Source organism: Neofelis nebulosa, chromosome X, assembly GCF_028018385.1.
Source record: "Neofelis nebulosa isolate mNeoNeb1 chromosome X, mNeoNeb1.pri, whole genome shotgun sequence".
Lineage (NCBI taxonomy): Eukaryota > Metazoa > Chordata > Mammalia > Carnivora > Felidae > Neofelis > Neofelis nebulosa.
The window spans coordinates 12386854-12407095 of NC_080800.1; the positions used below are offsets into that span (position 1 = coordinate 12386854).

Consider the following 20242-nt stretch of genomic DNA (forward strand, 5'->3'; position numbering starts at 1 on the left):
TTAAACATGTGATCTGAGACCAAAACGACATAAATTTAATAATTTTAATTCTTAATTAAATATAAAGAGTATCATCTAGAATTGAAATAGTACATATTTTTATTTGTTATTATTTCATTGATTCTTATATTTCATGATCTCTGTGTTTAGATGGAAGAGAAATATTATTTTAGGACAACATGGAATAGAATGGCACTGTATAGGAGCACCTGAGTGGCTCAGTCAGTTAAGCGTCCAACTTTGGCTCAGGTCATGATCTCATGGTTCGTGAGTTCAAGCCCCACATCAGGCTCTCTGCTGTCAGCACAGAGCCCACTTTCTCTGTGCCCCGCTCTCTGCCCTGTATAAAATCTAGCCACTAACCCTATGTGTGTATTTTCATGTAAATATAAATGTATTAAAATGTTATGGCCACATGTTGCTAGCACTTACCACAATGGAAATTTCCATCATCAGAGAAAGTTCTGTTGGACAGGACTGGTCTGTATTATAGTTGAACTGTGTTAGAAAGTTGTTCTGTTATTTCTCCAGTTAATTTTGAAGGATAAAAATCCTAGAGGACAATAGTAGCAAAAAGTTTGTTTTGCAATGTGTTCACAAAGAACTCTAATAATCCCTAAATAATACAGATTCAGGATGCCCCAGAGAGAGTTTTTCATTAACATTCAAATAACCTTGAGAAACAATAGGCTGATTAAGAGCCCCTTGGAATTGTATTAATAGCTTCAGGGGTATCAGCAGCAACAAGGAGCTAACAAACAGCCCTGAACTGACCCCCAGGAACTGTGGCCTTTAGTCTTCTGTGTTGTTGACTGCATGTGTATGCTGCTGTTACCTGGGCTCAACATCAAAGTGCCTTTTAGAGCCCTCATGCTCTGAGAAGACAATTTATGATTCTGTGATCATCCCTAACAATATCACATGGGAGGGGGCTGTCCCTGTGTATCCTATCACTGTGCTAAGCCCTCGGGCCTACTAGGATGGTCTTCAATCACATGAGAAAATTGTACAGCTCAAGAAAAAGGATGGTAACAGGGCAAGGCGAATGAGAAAAAAACAATGAGGGCCTAGAATAACAATGTCCAGTAGATGAATAATGTGAACCACCAATATGAGAGCCATATAGGCAATTCTGTATTTTCTAAAACTACATCTTTAAAAAGAACAAATAATGTCAATTACATCTCAGTAAAATGGGAAAATTCATTCTAAAATAGCAAAAACATAGGCAAAATATAGTATATAAAGGGGCACCTGGGTGGCTCAGTTGGTTAAGTGTCTGACTCTTGATTTCAGCTCAGGTCATGATCTCACTTTCTTGAGATTGAGCCCCGCATTGGGATTCTCTCTTTCCCTTTCTCTCTACCCCTCCCCAACTTGTACTCTTTCTCTCTCTCTCTCTCTCTCTCTCTCTCTCAAAACAAATAAACAAATAAACTTAAAATATGTGTATAGTATATAGTTAAAAATATTTTTGCCAATATATTTGTTGGGGAGGAAGAATATTTAACCTAGCATATCCAAAATATTCTCATTTTAACATGAAATGAGTATAAAAATTCTAAATGAAATATTTTACATTGCTTTGTGCTAAGTCTTTAAGGTCCCTCGCTGTTTTACATTTATAGCACATCTCAATTTGAACAGTCACGCAAGGTGAGTGGTTACCTTATTATGTAGTGCAGGTACAGAGAATAGATATCAAGGGATGCTTAATGCAGTGTGGGGTTGTCTGGGAAGGGGCTCGAAGTGATCTTGAGAGCCTGTGGGATTTTAAGAAATGAGAAATGGGTAGATGTGATCATATGAACTGTTAAGGGGGAAGCATTTCTTTTACCCAGTTCCTGCTAGCCGGACTGAGAATCGAATTGACATGAGACAGATTAAAGGAAGATCAAATTTAATAGCATACATAAGGGAAATCCAGAGACATGAAAATTCCAAGTATAGTGAGGCAACATGAGGCTTGTATGAGCTACAGAGAGGGGTAGGGGTCTGAGGACAAAGGGAAGGAAGACCATTAGCAGGAAGGTGTGAAGAGATGTTTGGAAAACAAAGGTTGCCCTATTAAGATCAGTCTCTTAAGTAAAGAGGACTCTTTATTAGTAGCTCTCTTCCTGGTATAAGCAAGCAGTTGAGGGAGAGGTACAGAGCTTTTCCTGAATCTGCTGGGGTTATTTGCTTTTAACACAAAATAGCATTCATGCCAAAGTGGCCTATCTTGGGGCAGCCTACACGTGGCCCCTACAGTTCGTTCCTCTGAAACTTGCCTGAAGTTTCTACACATTAAAAGTTGAGCTGGCAAATTGTTCCATCTCATTGAACCAGTCTTAGTCCTGACAGTAGGTCAATTCAGCTAAGTTCATTTCATCTCTACCATGATGCAGATGTGTTTTCAAAATTAGGCCTTTGGTTCAAGTCATTGGGTATTAAACAACAGGCATTTCTGTGGAAACAAAAGAAAAACAATGGTTATTCATTAGGTCAAAATATACATCAGGTTTTTTTGTTCTGAGGATAGCCAGTGGAGAGGATTTCTAGATGTCAAGCTCGAAGCATCTTCAGATAGAGTGAGAGCAGGCAGTGGCAGTGTGACAGAACTTCCTGGTTTGTAGTTCTGAGTGTCTGTGGTGATTTTTGCGTGGTCAATAGAAGAGCAGGCATGAAGATTGCCTACACATGAGCTGTTGTGATTTCTCTGAACTTACATCAGGTGGTTTATATTTATTTTGCAGGGCTTCGGGGGAAAAAGGGCAGTTTTAGTTCTCAAATGAATCCAATTCAGAAAGGAGGAACAAAAATCAAAAGCATTAGTTTGGACAGTTGCAGCAAAGCATTGGAAGGGACTAGAAGAAATTAGGAGCTAGCCTTGTTTGTAACAGACAGCATTAGAATCTAGTATTTACATAGGTGTGTTATTGAAACATACTTTTTCCTTTCTGTAATCACCCTGATTTCTACCAAAGATAGTCAAATTTAATATTTGTTTACAAAGTAAGTCTAGTTTTAAAAATTTGGCCTAATTATTTACAGAACCACCACAAGAACACTGATTGGCCATGTAGTTTCCTTTAAATCTCCTTTGCTGGAACTTTTCCTTGTTGTTACGAAATTATTGGAGTCTTTAAAAAAATAGGAAATATCTAGTTTCAAGATTTCAAGCTTAATTACCTTTTTTTACCATTAAAAATTTTTATTTTAATTCCAGTATAGTTAACATGCAGTGTTATATTAGTTTCAGGTGTAAAATATAGAGATTCAGCAATTCTATACATTACTCAGTGCTCATCATAATAAATGTACTCTTAATCCCCTTCACCTACTTTACCCATCCCCCCCCCCCAACTGCCCCTCTGGTAACCACCAGTTTGTTCTCTATAGTTAAGAATCTGTTTCTTGGTTTGTCTCTTTTTATCTTTGTTCCTTCGTTTTGTTTCATAAATTCCACATATCAGTGAAATCATATGGTATTTGTCTTTCTCTGACTGACTTACTTTATTTAGCATCATACTCTCTAGCTCCATCTGTGTTGTTGCAAATGGCAAAGGATCTCATTCTTTTTTATGGCTTAGCAACATTCCATTGTGTATACATGTACTTTTTCTTTATCCATTCATCTATAGGTGGACCATTGGACTGTTTCCGTAATTTGGCTATTGTAAATAATGCTGCAATAAATATAGGGGTGTATATATCTTTTCAATTAGTGTTTTTGTATTGTTTGGATAAATACCTAGTAGTGCCATTACTGGATCGTATGGTAATTCTATTTGTAATTTTTTGAGGATCCTCCATACTGTCTTCCACAGTGGTTACACCAGTTTGCATTCCCACCAACAGTGCACAATACTTCCTTTTTATCCACACCCTCACCAACACTTGTTTCCTGTATTTTTTTTATTTTAGCTATCCTGTCAGGTGTGAGGTGATACAGCCATTGTGGTGTTGATTTGCATTTTCCTGATGATGAATGATGTTGAGCATCTTTTCATGTGTCTGTTGGCCACCTGGATGTCTTTTTTTGGTGAAATGTCTTCTGCCCATTTTTAAATCGGATTTTTTGGGTTTTGGGTGTTGAGTTGTAGAATTTCTTTATATATTTTAGATAATGACCCTTTATCAGATATATCATTTGCAGGGGCACCTGGGTGGCTCAGTCAGTTAAGTGGCCAACTCTTGGTTTTGGCTCAGGCATGATCCCAGAGTCATGGGATCAAACCCCGCATCAAGTTCTACACTGAGTGTGGAGCCTGCTTAAGATTCTCTCTCCCTCCCTCCCTCTCTCTCTCCCCTGTCCCTCCCCTCACTCACACATGCTCTCTCTCTCTCTCAAAAAAAGATATCATTTGCAAATATCTTCTCCCATTCTGTAGATTGCCATTTACTTCTGTTGATCATTTCCTTTGCTGTACAGAAATTTTTATTTTTACGTAGTCCCAATAGTTTATTTTGCTTTTGTTTCCCCTGCCTCATGGAGACATATCTAAAAAATGTTGCTACAGCTGATGTCCAGAGACATTACTGCCTGTGCTGTCTTCTAGGATTTTTATGGTTTCAGGTTTCACATTTAGGTCCATAATCCATTTTGAGTTGATTTTTGTGTATGGTGAAATAAAGTGGTCCAGTTTCATTTTTTGCATGTAGCTGTCTAGTTTCCCTAGAACCATTCGTTGAAGAGACTATCTTTTTCCCCTTGCATATTCTTGCCTCCTTTGTCATAGATTAATAGACCATATAATAGTGGGTTTACTTCTGGGCTCTTTTGGTTGCATTGATCTATGTGTCTGTTTTTAATGCCAGTACCATACTGTTTTGACTACTACAGCTTTGTAGTATATCTTAAAATCTGGGACTGTGACAGTTACAGCTTTGTTGTTTCCTTTCAAGATTGCTTTGGCTATTCGGCGTCTTGTGTGGTTCCATGCTAATTTTCGGATTATTTGTTTTAGTTCTGTGTAAAATGCTGTTGGCATTTTAATAGGGATTGCATTAAATATGCAGATTGTTTTCAGTAGTATAGACATTTTGAGAATATTTGTTCTTCCTGCTGGAACTTTTCATAAGGAATTTCTAGTTGTATTTTTAGCAGCATCAAGGCCAGAAGCCAAGCCAAAACTTGCACCAAATACCTGCCAGACTTTGCCTGTAAGACCTATAGATTTGGGTGAATTTTTCTCTTCTTGAGGTTCTCCAAATATTCTGAGGTTCCCATATACCTGTCAGGAAGTAACCTTCTTTATCATCTGGTATGGCTGCTGGGAACTCTGTAAGCAAGGTTAATATTAAGGCCAATATTTCCAGGGGGCTTTATTGGCTCCATGAAGCCAATCTTAGTTCCTTAAAGCTGTCTGGTCATATCTAAATCTATATAGGTATCAAATATTACATTCCAGTCAAAGCCTTGGTAATATAACCTATGTTTCCAATTGTGTCCTGTTACAGGAGAACGGATTCTTATTGACCTTATGCAAATAAATGTATTGCCATAAAAATATAAGAATACTTGGGCTCCTGTGTGGCTCAGTCAGTTGGGCGTCCAACTTCGGCTCAGGTCATGATCTCACGGTTCGTGGGTTCGAGCCCTGCATTCAGGGTTTCCACTGTCAGTGTGGAGCCTGCTTTGGATCCTCTGTCTCTCTCTCTCTGCCCTTCCCCTGCTGGTTCTCTCTCTCTCTCATAATAAATAAATAAACTTAAAGTTTTTAAAAATATAAGAATACTCATTTTCTGAATTATGGAGGGTTCAGGTAGGGAGAAAAGATAAATGTTTCAATTCTGTTTATAACAATATAATTTATCAAATTATTATAGGTCAGTTAGCTTAAGAGAAAAGATTTCCTCAATCTTGAAAAACAAACCATTTCATGGGGCGCCTGGGTGGCCCAGTTGGTTAAGCGTCCGACTTCAGCTCAGGTCATGATCTCACAGTCTGTGAGTTTGAGCCCCGCGTCAGGCTCTGTGCTGACAGCTCAGAGCCTGGAGCCTGCTTCAGATTCTGTGTATCCCTCTCTCTCTGCCCCTTCCCCGCTCATGCTCTGTCTCTCTCTGTCTCAAAAATAAATAAAAACATTTAAAAAAAAAAGAAAAGAAAAGAAAAACAAACCACTTCAAAAAGTCAGATATATTTTAAACATAGAGTCACCAAAATTATAATTATCATCCTCAGTTCATTGAGTCCCATGTTTTTGTTTTGCTTGAATCCAGTTTTTCCACTAGTTTTAGAGATTCTTACCTAGTTCTGTTCTATGATTTTTTAAAATTATATTTAAAAAAATTTTTTTTATGTTTTTATTTATTTTTGAGACAGAGAGAGACAGAGCATGAGCAAGGGAAGGGCAGAGAGAGAGGGAGACACAGAATCTGAAGCAGGCTCCAGGCTCTGATCTGTCAGCACAGAGCCTGACACGGGGCTTGAACTCACCACGAGATCATGACCTGAGCTGAAGTCAGATGCATAACCAACTGAGCCACCCAGGTGCCCCTCTGTTTTATGATTTTAAGGTTATCAGAAACCTGTGCTCAAGAGTTTTTTCAATGAGTTTTACTGAAGATGAAATACATTTGCAGTGACATCCCAGTGTAAAACAGTAACTGTCAATGACAAGAGTTAAAAATGGCCATGGCTGAAGATTTGATTAGAGTTCAGTATGATGCTGTTCAGTATGATATGCTGTTCAGATGATATGTTCAGTATGATGATCACAAGGAAATTTGATTATTTGTCTAACACACAGCACTTCAAGATAACATACCACGACATCAGATTTCTAAGGGTGTTATAAATAGTTTTTAGGACACTTATTTTAATTGTATATCTTACACAAATATAATCTAACAGGGTTTAATGTCACTTATTTGACAATGCTTCTCATTTAATTTAATACATCAAATAAGCCTAATTAGTTTAATTTTTCACAAAATCTTTGAAATGTTCCAGGAGTTCTCTCAAACATCTCAGTTAGATTGTAGTCATTTTAGAATTTGATTTTGGGGTGTATGTAAAAAAATATCAAAAGGTTTGAACATTTCATTAAATAGGATCTCTGATCATTATGAAACAATATTTAATTATCCATGTAACCAAAGCGACAATAAAAGATACCAAAGGCAAATACAGAAGGTTACACAGCTGTGAGCAAATTTAGGTTTTTTAAAAAATATTATGATTCAGGTTTTTTAAAAAAGTAAATCAAAGATCACATAAACATAGAAAATTTTGGCAAAATACAGAATCCTTGTTTTCTAGTCAGATAACTTTAAAGATAAAAGCATTTACAGTGTTTTATTAAGAGCAGATCAATAGTTTAAGAAAAAATTTTTTAACAACGAGAAAACAAGAATTTTACCTTTGCGTTAGTATATTTTTGTCATTGAAACCCATTTACTTACTTAAACTTATTCTAATCTTAGCTAGTACTGACCATACACAAAATTCCCTTCTAAAGATTCCCTCTTCATAAACCTTCTACAACTTTACTGTTTACATTCAGAGTTTGTCCTAAGTTTTCCTTCTTTAAATAACCAGTCTTACTTTAGGAAGAAATTACTTTCTTGTCCCTCAACAAAAATGTATTCCCATTCCTCATATTTTTCCCCAAAACACAGATCTTACTTTTCTTGCATACAGAGTCATTTTTCTTATTATTTCTAGTAGATTTAACTACATTTATTAGAATTCTTAACCCTTAGGATCTTTAGCTTCTAGTGAAAACTAAGTACTAAGCAATTATGAACTTTTGTTATACCAACATTCTTTAGATTCGCAAATTTATGAATACATTCCATAATTTCTAGAAACATGCATTTTTTCATAGTACAATTTCTTAAAGAAATCACATAGCAAATTTACTAATAGAACCATATTTGTCTTTAGTTGCTCTGCAATAAAGCAAAAGTAGACAGATCTACGTTTACTACTTAATGTTTCATTATTTTATCTTATTTGGAAATGATGCAGATAATTCAATAAATCAACTCATCATGTAACTTAGCAAAATTCCAAATTTTCAGGCTACCAAACATTTTGGAAGCCACCCAAAAGTTTACCTATAAACCTTTTTTTTTTTTAATTAAAAAAAATGTTTTTTTAATGTTTATTTATTTTTGAGACAGAGGGAGACAGAGCGTGAGCGGGGGCAGGGTGCAGAGAGAGAGGGAGACACAGAATCTGAAACAGGCTTCAGGCTCTGAGCTGTCAGCACAGAGCCCAATGTGGGGCTCAAACCCACGAACCATGAGATCATGACCTGAGCCAAAAGTTGGACGCTTAACCGACTGAGCCACCCAGGCACCCTGCTTACCTATAAACCTTTTAATCTTATTTATATCTATTTACTCTACTTGTTCTTAGAACAATTATGTTCAGGTTACCCACAAAACTTCATGAAGCATTAGACAAAGTTAACCATTACTCTAATGTTTTTGACACATTTGCAACAGAGACAACAAGAACCCATTCGACCTTCATTAAACACAGACAAAAGTCTTACATTAAAAATTTTTTTGTTAACATTTATTTATTTTTGAGACAGAGAGAGACAGAGCATGAATGGGGGAGGGTCAGCGAGAGGGAGACACAGAATCTGAAACAGGCTCCAGGCTCTGAGCTGTCAGCACAGAGCCCGACGCGGGGCTTGAACTCACAGACTGCGAGATGATGACCTGAGCCGAAGTCGGCCGCTTAACCGACTGAGCCACCCAGGCGCCCCAAAAGTCTTATATTTAATGCACAATGCTAAAGACAATTTTATTTTAATTAAGCCAACAACCTTAAATTAGCTTTAGTACTGGATATTTCCCCGGATCACATATCCTTAACAGAGCATTTGGGTTTCTACCTTCCAGAGTTTTGGAATACTCAATTCTTATAAGCACTTGCCTACAAACCAATGAAATAGAACTCTTCTACAAGTTTATTTATTTATTTTTTTAATGTTTATTTTTGAGAGAGAGAGAGAGCAGGGGAGGGACAGAGAGAGGAAGACACAGAATCTGAAGCAGGCTCCAGGCTCCGAGCAAGCAGCAGATATCCCGATGCGGGGCTTGAACTCACAAACCTGTGAGATCATGACCTGAGCTGAAGTTGGCCACTTAACCGACTGAGCCACCCAGGTGCCCCTAGAAGTTTGTATTTTTAAAAAACCTCTTTTTCCCTTTTATTTTTTCAGTCTCAGGCAATTGTGGGATATGTTTACATTTTAAAGATGTAAGATGTATGATTTCAAGAGACAGGATGAATGCAAAAAAATGTGTTTTTTCCGAGTTTCAGGGTAATTGTGATTTAAAATTTACCTTTTTAAAAAAAAAAGTACAGGACACTGTTTTAATATCCTGATCTTTCATGATATCCACAAATACTTTGAGAGGAATAGGTGAGGTTTGGGGATTGGTAAAGATAGGTGGGCTTTGACTGGCTTCTAGAGTTGCATTTCTGGGTTTGTAGAGACTTATAAGACCAAGAGTTGTTTTTAATTCCTCAAAGAACTAGATTACAGCCCGAATATCAAAAGACTGACCTGTCCTTTTAACTAAATTAGGGAGGTTTTTAACTAAAATGGGAATGAAAAGATTTTTCTCTGTATAAAGTCTGTATAAAGCATCTTAACATTCTCACATTTAAGAAAGCATTTTAACCCTTCTTTCTGGGTACATAATTCAACACGGGCTTCTATTAATCCCTGAATAATGCTTTTTACAGATCATTTGTAAGAGGGCCTAGGAGAAATTTTTGGTCCTGTTTCCTGTGAAGGGGGTTTGTGTAGTCATTCTTTTTATCGCTACATTTAGTTGGATCTTTTCAAAGTGGAGCTAAAAGGGCTTTATAATTTAAAACATCTTGCTCCTGTCCAGAAGACATGAATTCTTTTGTAGTAGGGGGTTAGGAAACACCTGCAAAGGACATTGCATTGGAATGCCTGAAGCTGACAGGGCCCGATTATCAATGCTTGGAAGGTAGAATCAAAGCCAGCCTTGTTGGTAGTTTCAGGTGCTTTTTTTAAATTCACTTCCTAGCTTTCAGGATTCACATGGCTACCTGCATACTTTAAGCCTGGAGATTAGGCCTCGAGTGCTCCCTATAAATCTTACATAGAAAGGAAAATTCTTAAGTCTAATTTCTGTGATTTTTACTAGTAAGACAAGTGAGAGCTCTCTATAAAGAATATTTTTCTTTTAAATATAGCTAATTTAAAGGTTCCATTGTCTGGCCATTGATGAGTGGGATCTATTAATAGCAACGGAAACCAATAAGCCTTAATGGTTAACCGAAAATGCAAGATGCGTCCAAAGAGGGCACAGGTGATCTGTCCCTGTGATCCAGAAGTTTACTCCCAAAATCAGTCTAAGAGAGCAAAGACCTTCATTTCACAGGCAGTAAGGCTCATATGGCGAAAATGGTGTTTCCAGTCTCCCACAACATCGTGAGACGCCTCCAGTAGGACAAAGGAGGTTTACTGGCGTAAACCTGCTTGCCTGGTTGGAGAGACTATTGGTGTGAGTGAGGTAAGGGTAGAGAGCCTTGGTATCAACTTGTTTGGTTTTCTCTATCAATAAAATAAGCATTAAGTGCCTCCTTTGTGCCTGGTACCAAGTTCAGCCTGGAGGCTGTAGAAGAAGTCTAGGCCACAGGCCCTAACACTGAGGCCTTGACACGGGCCCCGTGAGCAGATAAAGCAAATGCACACTGCACGAGCAATGGTTGGATGTGAAAAGGGCTAGAGTCAACATGATGTGAGTTCAAAAGAAGGAAAGGTCAACCTGGTGGGAGCTAATGTCAAAACCAAAGTTTGGGAAGATGGAGTAAAGGGGAATGAGAGAGCAGGAAAAGAAATCAAGGAGCATGGTATGAAGTCTGGGGTGTAGGGGCCTGAACTGGGCTGCTGGTCATGGGCCAGGCACGGAAGAGATAGACCTGAAAGATCCTTAATGCAAAAGTAATGTGGTGATCAGTAGGGTACTAGGACTAAACAGAAAAGGGGACTGGAACCTTCTCAAGGATGCTCTTTATCTTGTACATTCAGTGCACAAGCAGTGATTGAAAGCCAGCTCAGCTGTAGACTGTGGAGCAGTGGGAGAGGCAGATAATTACGCGTATGTGTGTAGGGGAGAACAAATCATTTTCCTTCCACCTTTCTGAGTTCTTGGCCGAGACCACCCATAATAAAAGACAGGTTAACAAGAGAAAAACAAACACAAGTTTAGTGACCTGTACACCTCCTGGACACATGGGAGAGACCTAGGAAGACTGAGAAGCTCCCCGAGATGGCCACAGCCATCACCTTAAATACCATCTTCAGCTAAGGACAAAAGATGTTGAGGGGGGCAGTCATGGGAGGTTACCAAACAAAGCACAGTGAACAAGGGCATGGTTGTTAGGTGGATTTAAGTCTAGCCTTTTCCTGTTGATGAGAGCTCCTGGTGATGTATAGTCATCCTTCTCTGCTGGTACAGAGAGGGAGACACCCATGCACAGGGAGATTTCCCTTATAAATGGAGATTTCCCTTACACCAAGAGTAATTTCTACTCAGTTTTCAGAGCTTCTCCTGTGTTGGCTGTTGCCAGAAGAATCAGCTCAAAATAATCCTTGTGCCAAAGAGGCATATGGGATGGTGTATCTTGCTACCCTTCACCACCTCAAAATATGCCTCTTTGGCATAAGGATTACTTTGAGCTGATTATTTTGAGAAACTGCAGATACAGGAGAAGCACTGAAAGGAGAGTAGAAGTTATCCTTTCATCAGGGAAATTTACATTAAAAGGGGGGGCTGGACCAGGAGGAGAGTTATTACCAGAGACAGCTTTTTCTTTAGAGAGACTTACCTGCTTGGAAGGGCAAACTTGGCTTCCCCTGCATTTTCTCTTCTCACCTTCCTGTGAATTGCCTTCCTCCGCTTTGAAGCCTTGGGCCTCTGCACCTTTCCTTATCTCCCCTGTTATTTAAGCCTCAATTGCCTGACTGCCATTGGAGTCTCATACCTCTGTGGGTCTCCAGTCAGGAAATAGATAATTAAAAATTTTTCTCCTACTAATCTATATTTTTATTACAGTGGGGGGAGGGTGTCTCAGCTAAGGACCTCGAAGGGTAGAGTAAAACTTATTTGTCCTTCCCTACAATGGCATATTCTGCTACCCTTCATATAAATACAATAATAATTATACCAGTGGAATAAATCTTCTGAAAGAAAAATAATCAGAGTGTTATGATGAAAAAATAAGAAGATCATATTATAAGAGTAGCCAGAGAACATTTTACTGAGGAGTTGACGGTAAAGCCCAAGACTTACAGATGATGGGAGCTGAGTGAGGGGAAAGTGTTTTCTGAGGAGAGGGAGGAGCAGGAACTGAGGGGCCAAGGCAGGAACGCGCTTCCTGTGTTTCAGGAGTTGAAAGAGGGACACTCCTGAGGCTGGACACATAGGGTGGTACAGGCACAAAAGAAATCAAAGCCGGGACTAGTCCTATTAATAAGGACTAAAACCGAGCACATTTTCTCCATGGAATCTAAAGAGATGTTGATGCTTGTCAGCAATAGATTAGTGACTCCTTCATGATGATGGTGTACCTCTACTCACTGAAACCATGGTTGATAAAATCACGGTTTCTGTTTATTTCATTTTCTTCATACAAGAATAACCTGAAAATGAAGGCACTGTTAGAACACGTAATCGTCCTCCTATTTGGGGGGAAAGTATGAGCAACTACCAAGATATTGTTTCATTCTGTATTTTGTTAACATGGAGGAAGAGGATGGGAGAGGAGAACAAAATGTGAATTATTTTTAGCAGATCAAACCGTTGGCAAAAGTTGTCTTCCCTAAGGCCACAGTAGACAAGGGCCCCTGGTGGGGGGATGGTTTGGGTTCCAGAGGAGGAGGTTTGGGGTGGGGGTGGGGGTCAAAAATCTTCCAGAAGCTGACCTCGTGAATCGAAGGACATAAATTGACAGAAGCATCAAGGCCATAAAAGAGCAATGAAGGAATAGGTCTGGGATTTGGGGGCTGGTGTTTGCATGGGTGAGAACAGATTCTGGTCATTTCCTGAATGGGGTGGGGGACGAGTCAGGGTGAAAGGAGGGATCGTCTTGGGGATCTGCTTGTTAGTCCCCTTCTTGCCTGGTCTTTACAGGAGACCCTCACGAATTGGTTTTGAAGAATGTGAATTCTCAACTCCTGGGCCACAGTCTGAGTATCTCAGAGGGGAAGGTCCTGCAGAGTCTCTTGGTGCCAGGCATCCTACAATTGAATCAGCCTGAACAGACCAATTACCAGCAAAGAGACTGGATCTGTAATCAAGACTTCCAGCAAACAAAAGTCCAGGACCAGATGGCTTCACAGGCAAAATTTAAAACATTTAAAGAGTAAATAAAAAAAAAAAATTAAAGAGTTAATACCTATTCTTCTCAAACTATTCCAAAAAATAGAAGGAAAACTTCCAAAATCATTCTATGAAGCCAGTAAACAGCCTGATACAAAGCAGATAAAGACACCACAAAAAAAGGAACTATGGGCCAATATCTCTGATGACCAAAGATGCAAAAATCCTCAACAAAATACTAGCAAATAGAATCCGTTAAAAAAAACCATTCACCATGATGAAATGGGACTTATTCCCAGGATACAAGGGTGGTTCAATATTGAAGTATCAATCAACGTGATACATCACATCAATAACAGAAATAATAAGAACTATATGATCATTTCAATAGATGCAGAAAAAGCATTTGACAAAGTAAAATATTCATTCATGATCAAAGCCCTCAACAAAGTAGGTTTAGAGAGAACATACCTCAACATAATAAAGGCCATGTATGAATAACTCACAGTGAACATCATACTCAATGGGGCAAACCTGAGAGCTTTCCCCTAAAGGTCAGGAGCAAGACACAGATGTCTACTCTCACCACTTTTATTCAACATAGTACTGGAAGTCCAGGCCACACTAATGAGACAACAACAAAATCAATAAATGAAAAGGATCCAAATCTGGAAGGAAGAAGTAAAACTTTCACTATTTGTAGATGACATGGTACTACATACAGAAACTGGAAAGACTCCATCAAAAAAACTACTAGAACTGATAGATCAATTCAGTAAAGTCACAGGATACAAAATCAATGTACAGAACTCTGTTGCATTTCTATACACTAATATCAAAACAGAAGAAAGAGAAATCAAGGAATTGATCCTGTTTACAGTTGCACCAAAAATAAGATACCCAGGGATAAACCTAACCAAAGAGGTGAAAGACCTGTATTCTGAAAACTATAAAACATGGATGAAAGAAATTGAAGATGACACAAAGAAATGGAAAGACGTTCCATGCTCACGGATTGGGAGAATAAATATTTTTTAAATGTCTATACTACCCAAAGGAATCTACACATTTAATGCAATCCCTATCAAAATTCCAACAACATTTCCCACAGAACTAGAACAAAAAATCCTAAAATTTATATGGAACCACAAAAGACTCCAAATAGCCAAAGCAATTTTGAAAAAGAAGAACAAAACTGGAGGTATCACAATTCGAGACTTCAAATTATATTACAAAGCTGTAGAAATCAAAACAGTATGGTACTGGCACAAAAATAGACATACAGATCAATGTAACACAACAGAAAACCCAGAAATAAACCCATGATTATATGGTCAATTAATCTTTGACAAGGCAGGCAAGAATATGCAGTGGGAAAAAGTCTCTTCAACAAATGGTTCTGGGAAAACTGGACAACTACATACAAAAGAATCAAACTGGACCACAGTTCATACACAAAATAAAGTAAAAAATGGATTAAGGGCCTAAATGTGAGACCTGAAACCATAAAAATCCCAGAAGAGAGCACAGGCAGTAATGTCTCTGACATCAGCCATAGCAACATTTTTCTAAGTATGTCTCCTGAGGCAAGGGAAACAGAAGCAAAAATAAACTATTGGAACTATATCAAAATAAAAAGCATCTGCACAGCAAAGGGAATGATCAACAAAACTAAAAAGCAAACTACTGAATGAGAGAAGATATTTGCAAATTACATATCTGATAAAGGGTTAGTTTCCAAAATAAATAAGGAACCTATACAACTCAAAACAAAACAAAAAACCCAAATTATCCAATTTAAAAATGGGCCAAGGACATGAACAGACATTTCTCCAAAGAAGACATACAGATGGCCAACAGACGCATGAAAAGATGCTCAGCATTACTAATCGTCAGGAAAATGAAAATCAACACCACAATGATATATCACTTCACGCCTTTCAGAATGGCTAAAATCACTAAAGAAACAAGAAAGAGACAAAAATCACTAAAGAGACAAGAAACAACAAGTGTTGGTGAGTATATGGAGAAAAAAGAACCCTCTTCCACTGTTGGTAGCAATGCAAAACTGGTGCTGCCATTGTGGAAAACAATATGGAGATGCCTCAAAATGTTAAGGAACCTACCCCTTAGTTCCCAGCAACTGCACTACTGGGTATGTACCCCCAAAATACAAAAACACTAATTCAAAGGGATACATGCACCACTACGTTTATTGTAGCATTATTTGCAATAGCCAAATTACAGAAGCAGCCCAAGTGTCCATCGACAGATGAATGGGTAAGAAAAGGTATATATACACATACATATATACACACACATACACACATATACAATGCAGTATTATTCAGTCATAAAAATGAATGAAATCTTGACATTTACAAGGACATGGATGGAGCTAGAGAGTATAATGTTAAGTGAAGTAAGTCAGAGAAAGAGAAATACCATATGATTTTACTCATATGTGGAATTTAGAAACAAAGCAAACAAGCAAAGGGGAAAAAAAGGAGAGAGAGAGAGAGAGAGAGAGAAACCAAGAAACAGACTCTTAAACTATAGAGAACAAACTGATGGTTACCAGGGGGGAGTTGGGTGGGGGGTGATGGGTGCAACAGGTGATAGGGTTTAAGGATGAGCACAGGTTGATATATGGAATTGTTGAATCACTATATTGTATACCTGAAACTAATATAACACTGTATGTTAACTAAATTGGAATTAAAAGTTTTAAAATCAGAACAAAAAATAATCAAACCGAATCAGGGCTTTTCTAGGGGATTCTAGAAGTTTAAAAAATATTACACAGGTAATGAAATAGACCTTTTTATTCCAGAAATGGCAGATGGATAATCAATATGAAAATGAAAGGACATATATTCAATAAGGCACTATAGGGGAACAAACAGAGGAGGAAGATATGGCTCCTGTCTGCAAGGAATTTGCATTGTAATCAGATTGTGACTGTATTGTAACAATTCATATGTATTTTTCACTTAGGATTTATGAAACAGAAAGTTGTCATTCTTTTCTAAAATAAATTCTCGTTCTTCACCAGTTCTTTTACACTAAGGGAAAAAAACAAAAACCCTGGGTTCAGATTTCTCTAGGGATGGGAGTACTGAGCTATATGAAAAAAGAAAATGAAAAAGAGGATAGTTTGAGTTTGCCTCTATCTTTCAGCCCAAGACAAAGACTTGTCAAGTTTTGTATTATTGGTAATTGGGGCCAGACGATTCTTTCTTGTGGGTGCCTGTCCTAGGAATTTTAGGATGTTTAGCTGCATGCCTGGCCTCTACCCACTAGATGTCAGTAGCACCTAACTCTAGTTGCGACAACCAAAAATATCTGCAGACATTACCAAATGTCCCCTGGGAGCAGAATTGCTCCCTTCATTGAGAATCGCTATTCTAGTAACTGCCTGAAGAGCTTTGTCTATACTGCTGGGGCTCTTTTTCCAAAAATAACAAGGCTAAGATCTTGAATTTCTAGCTTTGGGGCAGCTAGCTCAGAAAGAGATGCCTTCTCTGTAAGAGTAAACAGTGGTAGGGGCGCCTGTGTGGCTCAGTCGGTTAGGCATCCGACTTCGACTTCGGCTCAGGTCATGATCTCACGGTCTGTGAGTTTGAGCCCCACGTCGGGCTCTGTGCTGACAGCTCAGAGCCTGGGGCCTGCTTCGGATTCTGTGTCTCCCTCTCTCTCTGACCCTCCCCTGTTCATGCTGTGTCTCTCTCTGTCTCAAAAATAAATAAACATTAAAAAGAAAATTTTTAAAGAGTAAACAGTGGTAAGTTTCTGTTTGGTTTTGTTTTATTTTATGAAAAGTGGAGTGTCAAGGGACCCCATCATACACACAGGAGATTGACTAAGTCACAGCTACCTCATCACTTTCTCAAATCCTTAGACTCTTTCTTAGAGGTGGAGTGAGGTACAGAGCATTGTTGGTAATGATTTATCTCAACTCATATTTCTTCTGGTTGTCCTGCTACTCTTGGTTCTTCTGTGTCCGTGGTGCTACTAAAGGGTGGAGAACTGGAGCACACCGTATCATGCACATGGGTTCTATCACATCATGCATGGATGTCTCAGCAGCTGCTCTGTCTATGTTACAGGAAGTCTGCTGAGATTTATCAGGAATTTAGCACAAAGACCTGGTGCTTGGCTCTTTGTAGAAAAATCGTCGTCAGTGCTATATTGTGTCTGTGGGGAACAAACTGTGCATGGACACTTTAATATATAATGTCCATAGCTATGTATGTGACAGAACTCGAGGGACCTTAGCAGTACTAATATTCCACCCGGGTTTTGTAGGATGGTTGCCTAATCCTCACAGTTTGCTTATATAGGAGATGAACTCAGCATACACACTTATATAGGACCATATAATCCCACCAAAGGGATTCATCTCTCTGCTTCTCTTCCCTCTGACACACTTCTCTGCTGTGATTCAGGAAGTGTTCAAGTCTGTCCTTAAAGATGTAGGTGTCTCTGTGTCCCCTGTTTTTGTTTTTTCTTCTCCTTGGTATAATATGGCCCCCAAACCCTGAACATCTTACTCACATGTCTCAAATTTAGAAGAAAGTACTCTTCTTTTCCCCAGATTCTTTGGCATTTGTGTTAGTTTTTCTAAAACCCAAGACTGTCTCCCCCATCTCAGTTGGAAGACTGTAATATTGCATTGTGTAAATAATCCAGAGATCTTCAAAACTGCAAGTTAAGTTACAGGTGCATGCCACGAAAGTGTTTATTTCAACCAGCCAAGCGATCAAAAACTTACAGTGCTTGGTTCAACATTTGCTTTCCAAAAATTCTTCCTCTTCTTCCCACATTTCCTTTGTTGGAAATAACTCATTATTGAAAATTTCATTGATTTATACTTGTAGGTATATCTGGTTTGGCAAGTGGGGCTCAGAAAATTATCACTAAAGAAAAGAAGCTCATTTAAGGATACCCTCCTTCCACACGGTGCTAATCTGCACACGTCTTACTGTTACCACAAGAGCGGGTGGCACTTGGTTCGGGTGAAATCAGAGGGTGGACTGAGCCGCTTGTGTCTGACAAAGCAGCAGACGTCTGTGCCCGTGCAAGGTGCTCTCTGAGCTGCCTTTGTCCTCTGCCTTAATCAGTCCGTTTAGCCCCCAGGTGGCTAATTCCTAAGATGTAGACTCCATGGGCCTGGACACACTCCCCACAACTAGAATTGCCTCGTGTGTGATCCCACATAGCAGACGTCTTGATGATGGCCCCGCTGTGCTTTTTCTCCTAGTGCACCCGCTCTGGGAGAGCGTGGACCTGGTCCCGGCGGGCGAGCGCCAGTCGCCCATCAACATCCGGTGGAGGGACAGTGTGTATGATCCTGGCTTAAAACCGCTCACCATCTCTTACGACCCGACCACCTGCCTCCACGTCTGGAATAACGGGTACTCCTTCCTCGTGGAATTTGAAGATTCTACAGATAAATCCGGTGAGGGTCAGACTGGTGGTCTTGTCTGGAGTTAAAGGGACAGTTTGATGTGAGCACAGGCCACACCACACTGCCTCCTTGGGACCATGGACCTGTATGAGTGGTGGCATGGAACTCCTTGCACTCAGCTTTTTCAATGTATGAAAAAAATCCCTTCGAGTTTTTATGAACATTTTCTTCTACTAGTATAGGTAGTACTTTTATTAATAAGTATGTGTATCTCTATGTATAGACAGAAGATAGGTTGTGAAATTAAAGCTTTGCCTGAAATTTATTTTGTGTGTATTGAATACGTACTGATTTTCTCTGCTTGCTGACTTTACAAGACACTTTTACCTTTAATAGTAATACTATTTAATCAGATTTAACTGATCAGATTGCAGTACCTTTGAAATGGGGCAAAAAAGCATATTCATGTGTGCATGAGGTTATAATCTTAACAACCAGTTCTATATTATAAAATGAAAACTCATATTCTGTTAATTTTGTTGATTTAGAAGAAACACAATTTAAAGGAGATTTTCAAAACCAGATATTATATTGCTTTTGAATCTTCTCTGGTTTTGAACCTACCCAGATATAAACTAATCTGAATGATTTCAAAGTTTACCTAAAACTTTTAGTATCTATTGAACACAGAATGTGATTAATTCTATGTAGGTTTCTTTTCTCTTTTTCTTTTCCTTTTCAAATCAAATTTGATGGTACCAAATAGTCTTCATCTGAAATAATTATTATTTGAAATAGTCTCTCTTTGTGGTTATCAACCAGTGGCAATTTTATCACCCCTTCCTCCCTAGGGGCTGGGGACACTTGGCAACATGCGTAGGCATTTTAAGTTGTCACACTTGGGAGGGTGGGGTGCACCTGTTGTCTTGTGGGTCAAGGCCAGGAAAACAGCTGAAGAGCCTACAGTATGCAGGACAACATTCGCAAAGAGTTATTCAGCCCCTAATATCAATAGAGCCGAGATTGAGAAACCCTTTAGGAAATTAGTTTTCTCTTATGAATATGAGGAAATAAGCCCATGAACGTGTTAATGAATCAAGTACAAAATGTAACCTAAAGCATAAATGGAAGCGTTTAGTCCTGTATCTATCCTCGCTCTAGAATTCCCAACTGTATCTTGGTTCTCTATGCGTTTTCCTAGGGTTGCTCTGAAACTTAGACATGGCTCTCTGGCCCAACAGCAAACAGACTGCTCCTCCAATGGGAATTCTCTCTCTCTGGCTCTCTTCCCTTTGATGTACTTCTCTGCTGTGATCCACCAAGTGCTCAGGCCTGTCTTTAAGAGCTTAGGTGTTTCTATGTTCCCCATTTTTTTCCTTTCTCCTCTGTGGTATGACGTGGCCCCCCAAACCTGAGCATCTTGCTTACATTTCTCAAACTGAGAAGAAATTACTCCTTTTCCTCCCAGATTCATTAGTATCTTTCCTAACTTTTCCAAAACCCTATAGTGTGCTCCTGTCT

At 38.9% G+C, this 20242-nt stretch overlaps 1 protein-coding gene across 4 annotated transcripts in view; it reads left to right on the top strand.

The window, feature by feature from the left end:
• Window positions 1-20242, top strand: part of CA5B (carbonic anhydrase 5B) — a 52452-nt gene that overhangs the window by 13562 nt on the left and 18648 nt on the right. For all 4 annotated transcript variants that reach the window (XM_058712324.1, XM_058712325.1, XM_058712322.1 and 1 more), the window contains one exon: window positions 18575-18772. In XM_058712324.1, coding sequence (XP_058568307.1) covers window positions 18575-18772 — 198 coding nt within the window. The remainder of the gene's footprint in view (window positions 1-18574; window positions 18773-20242) is intronic.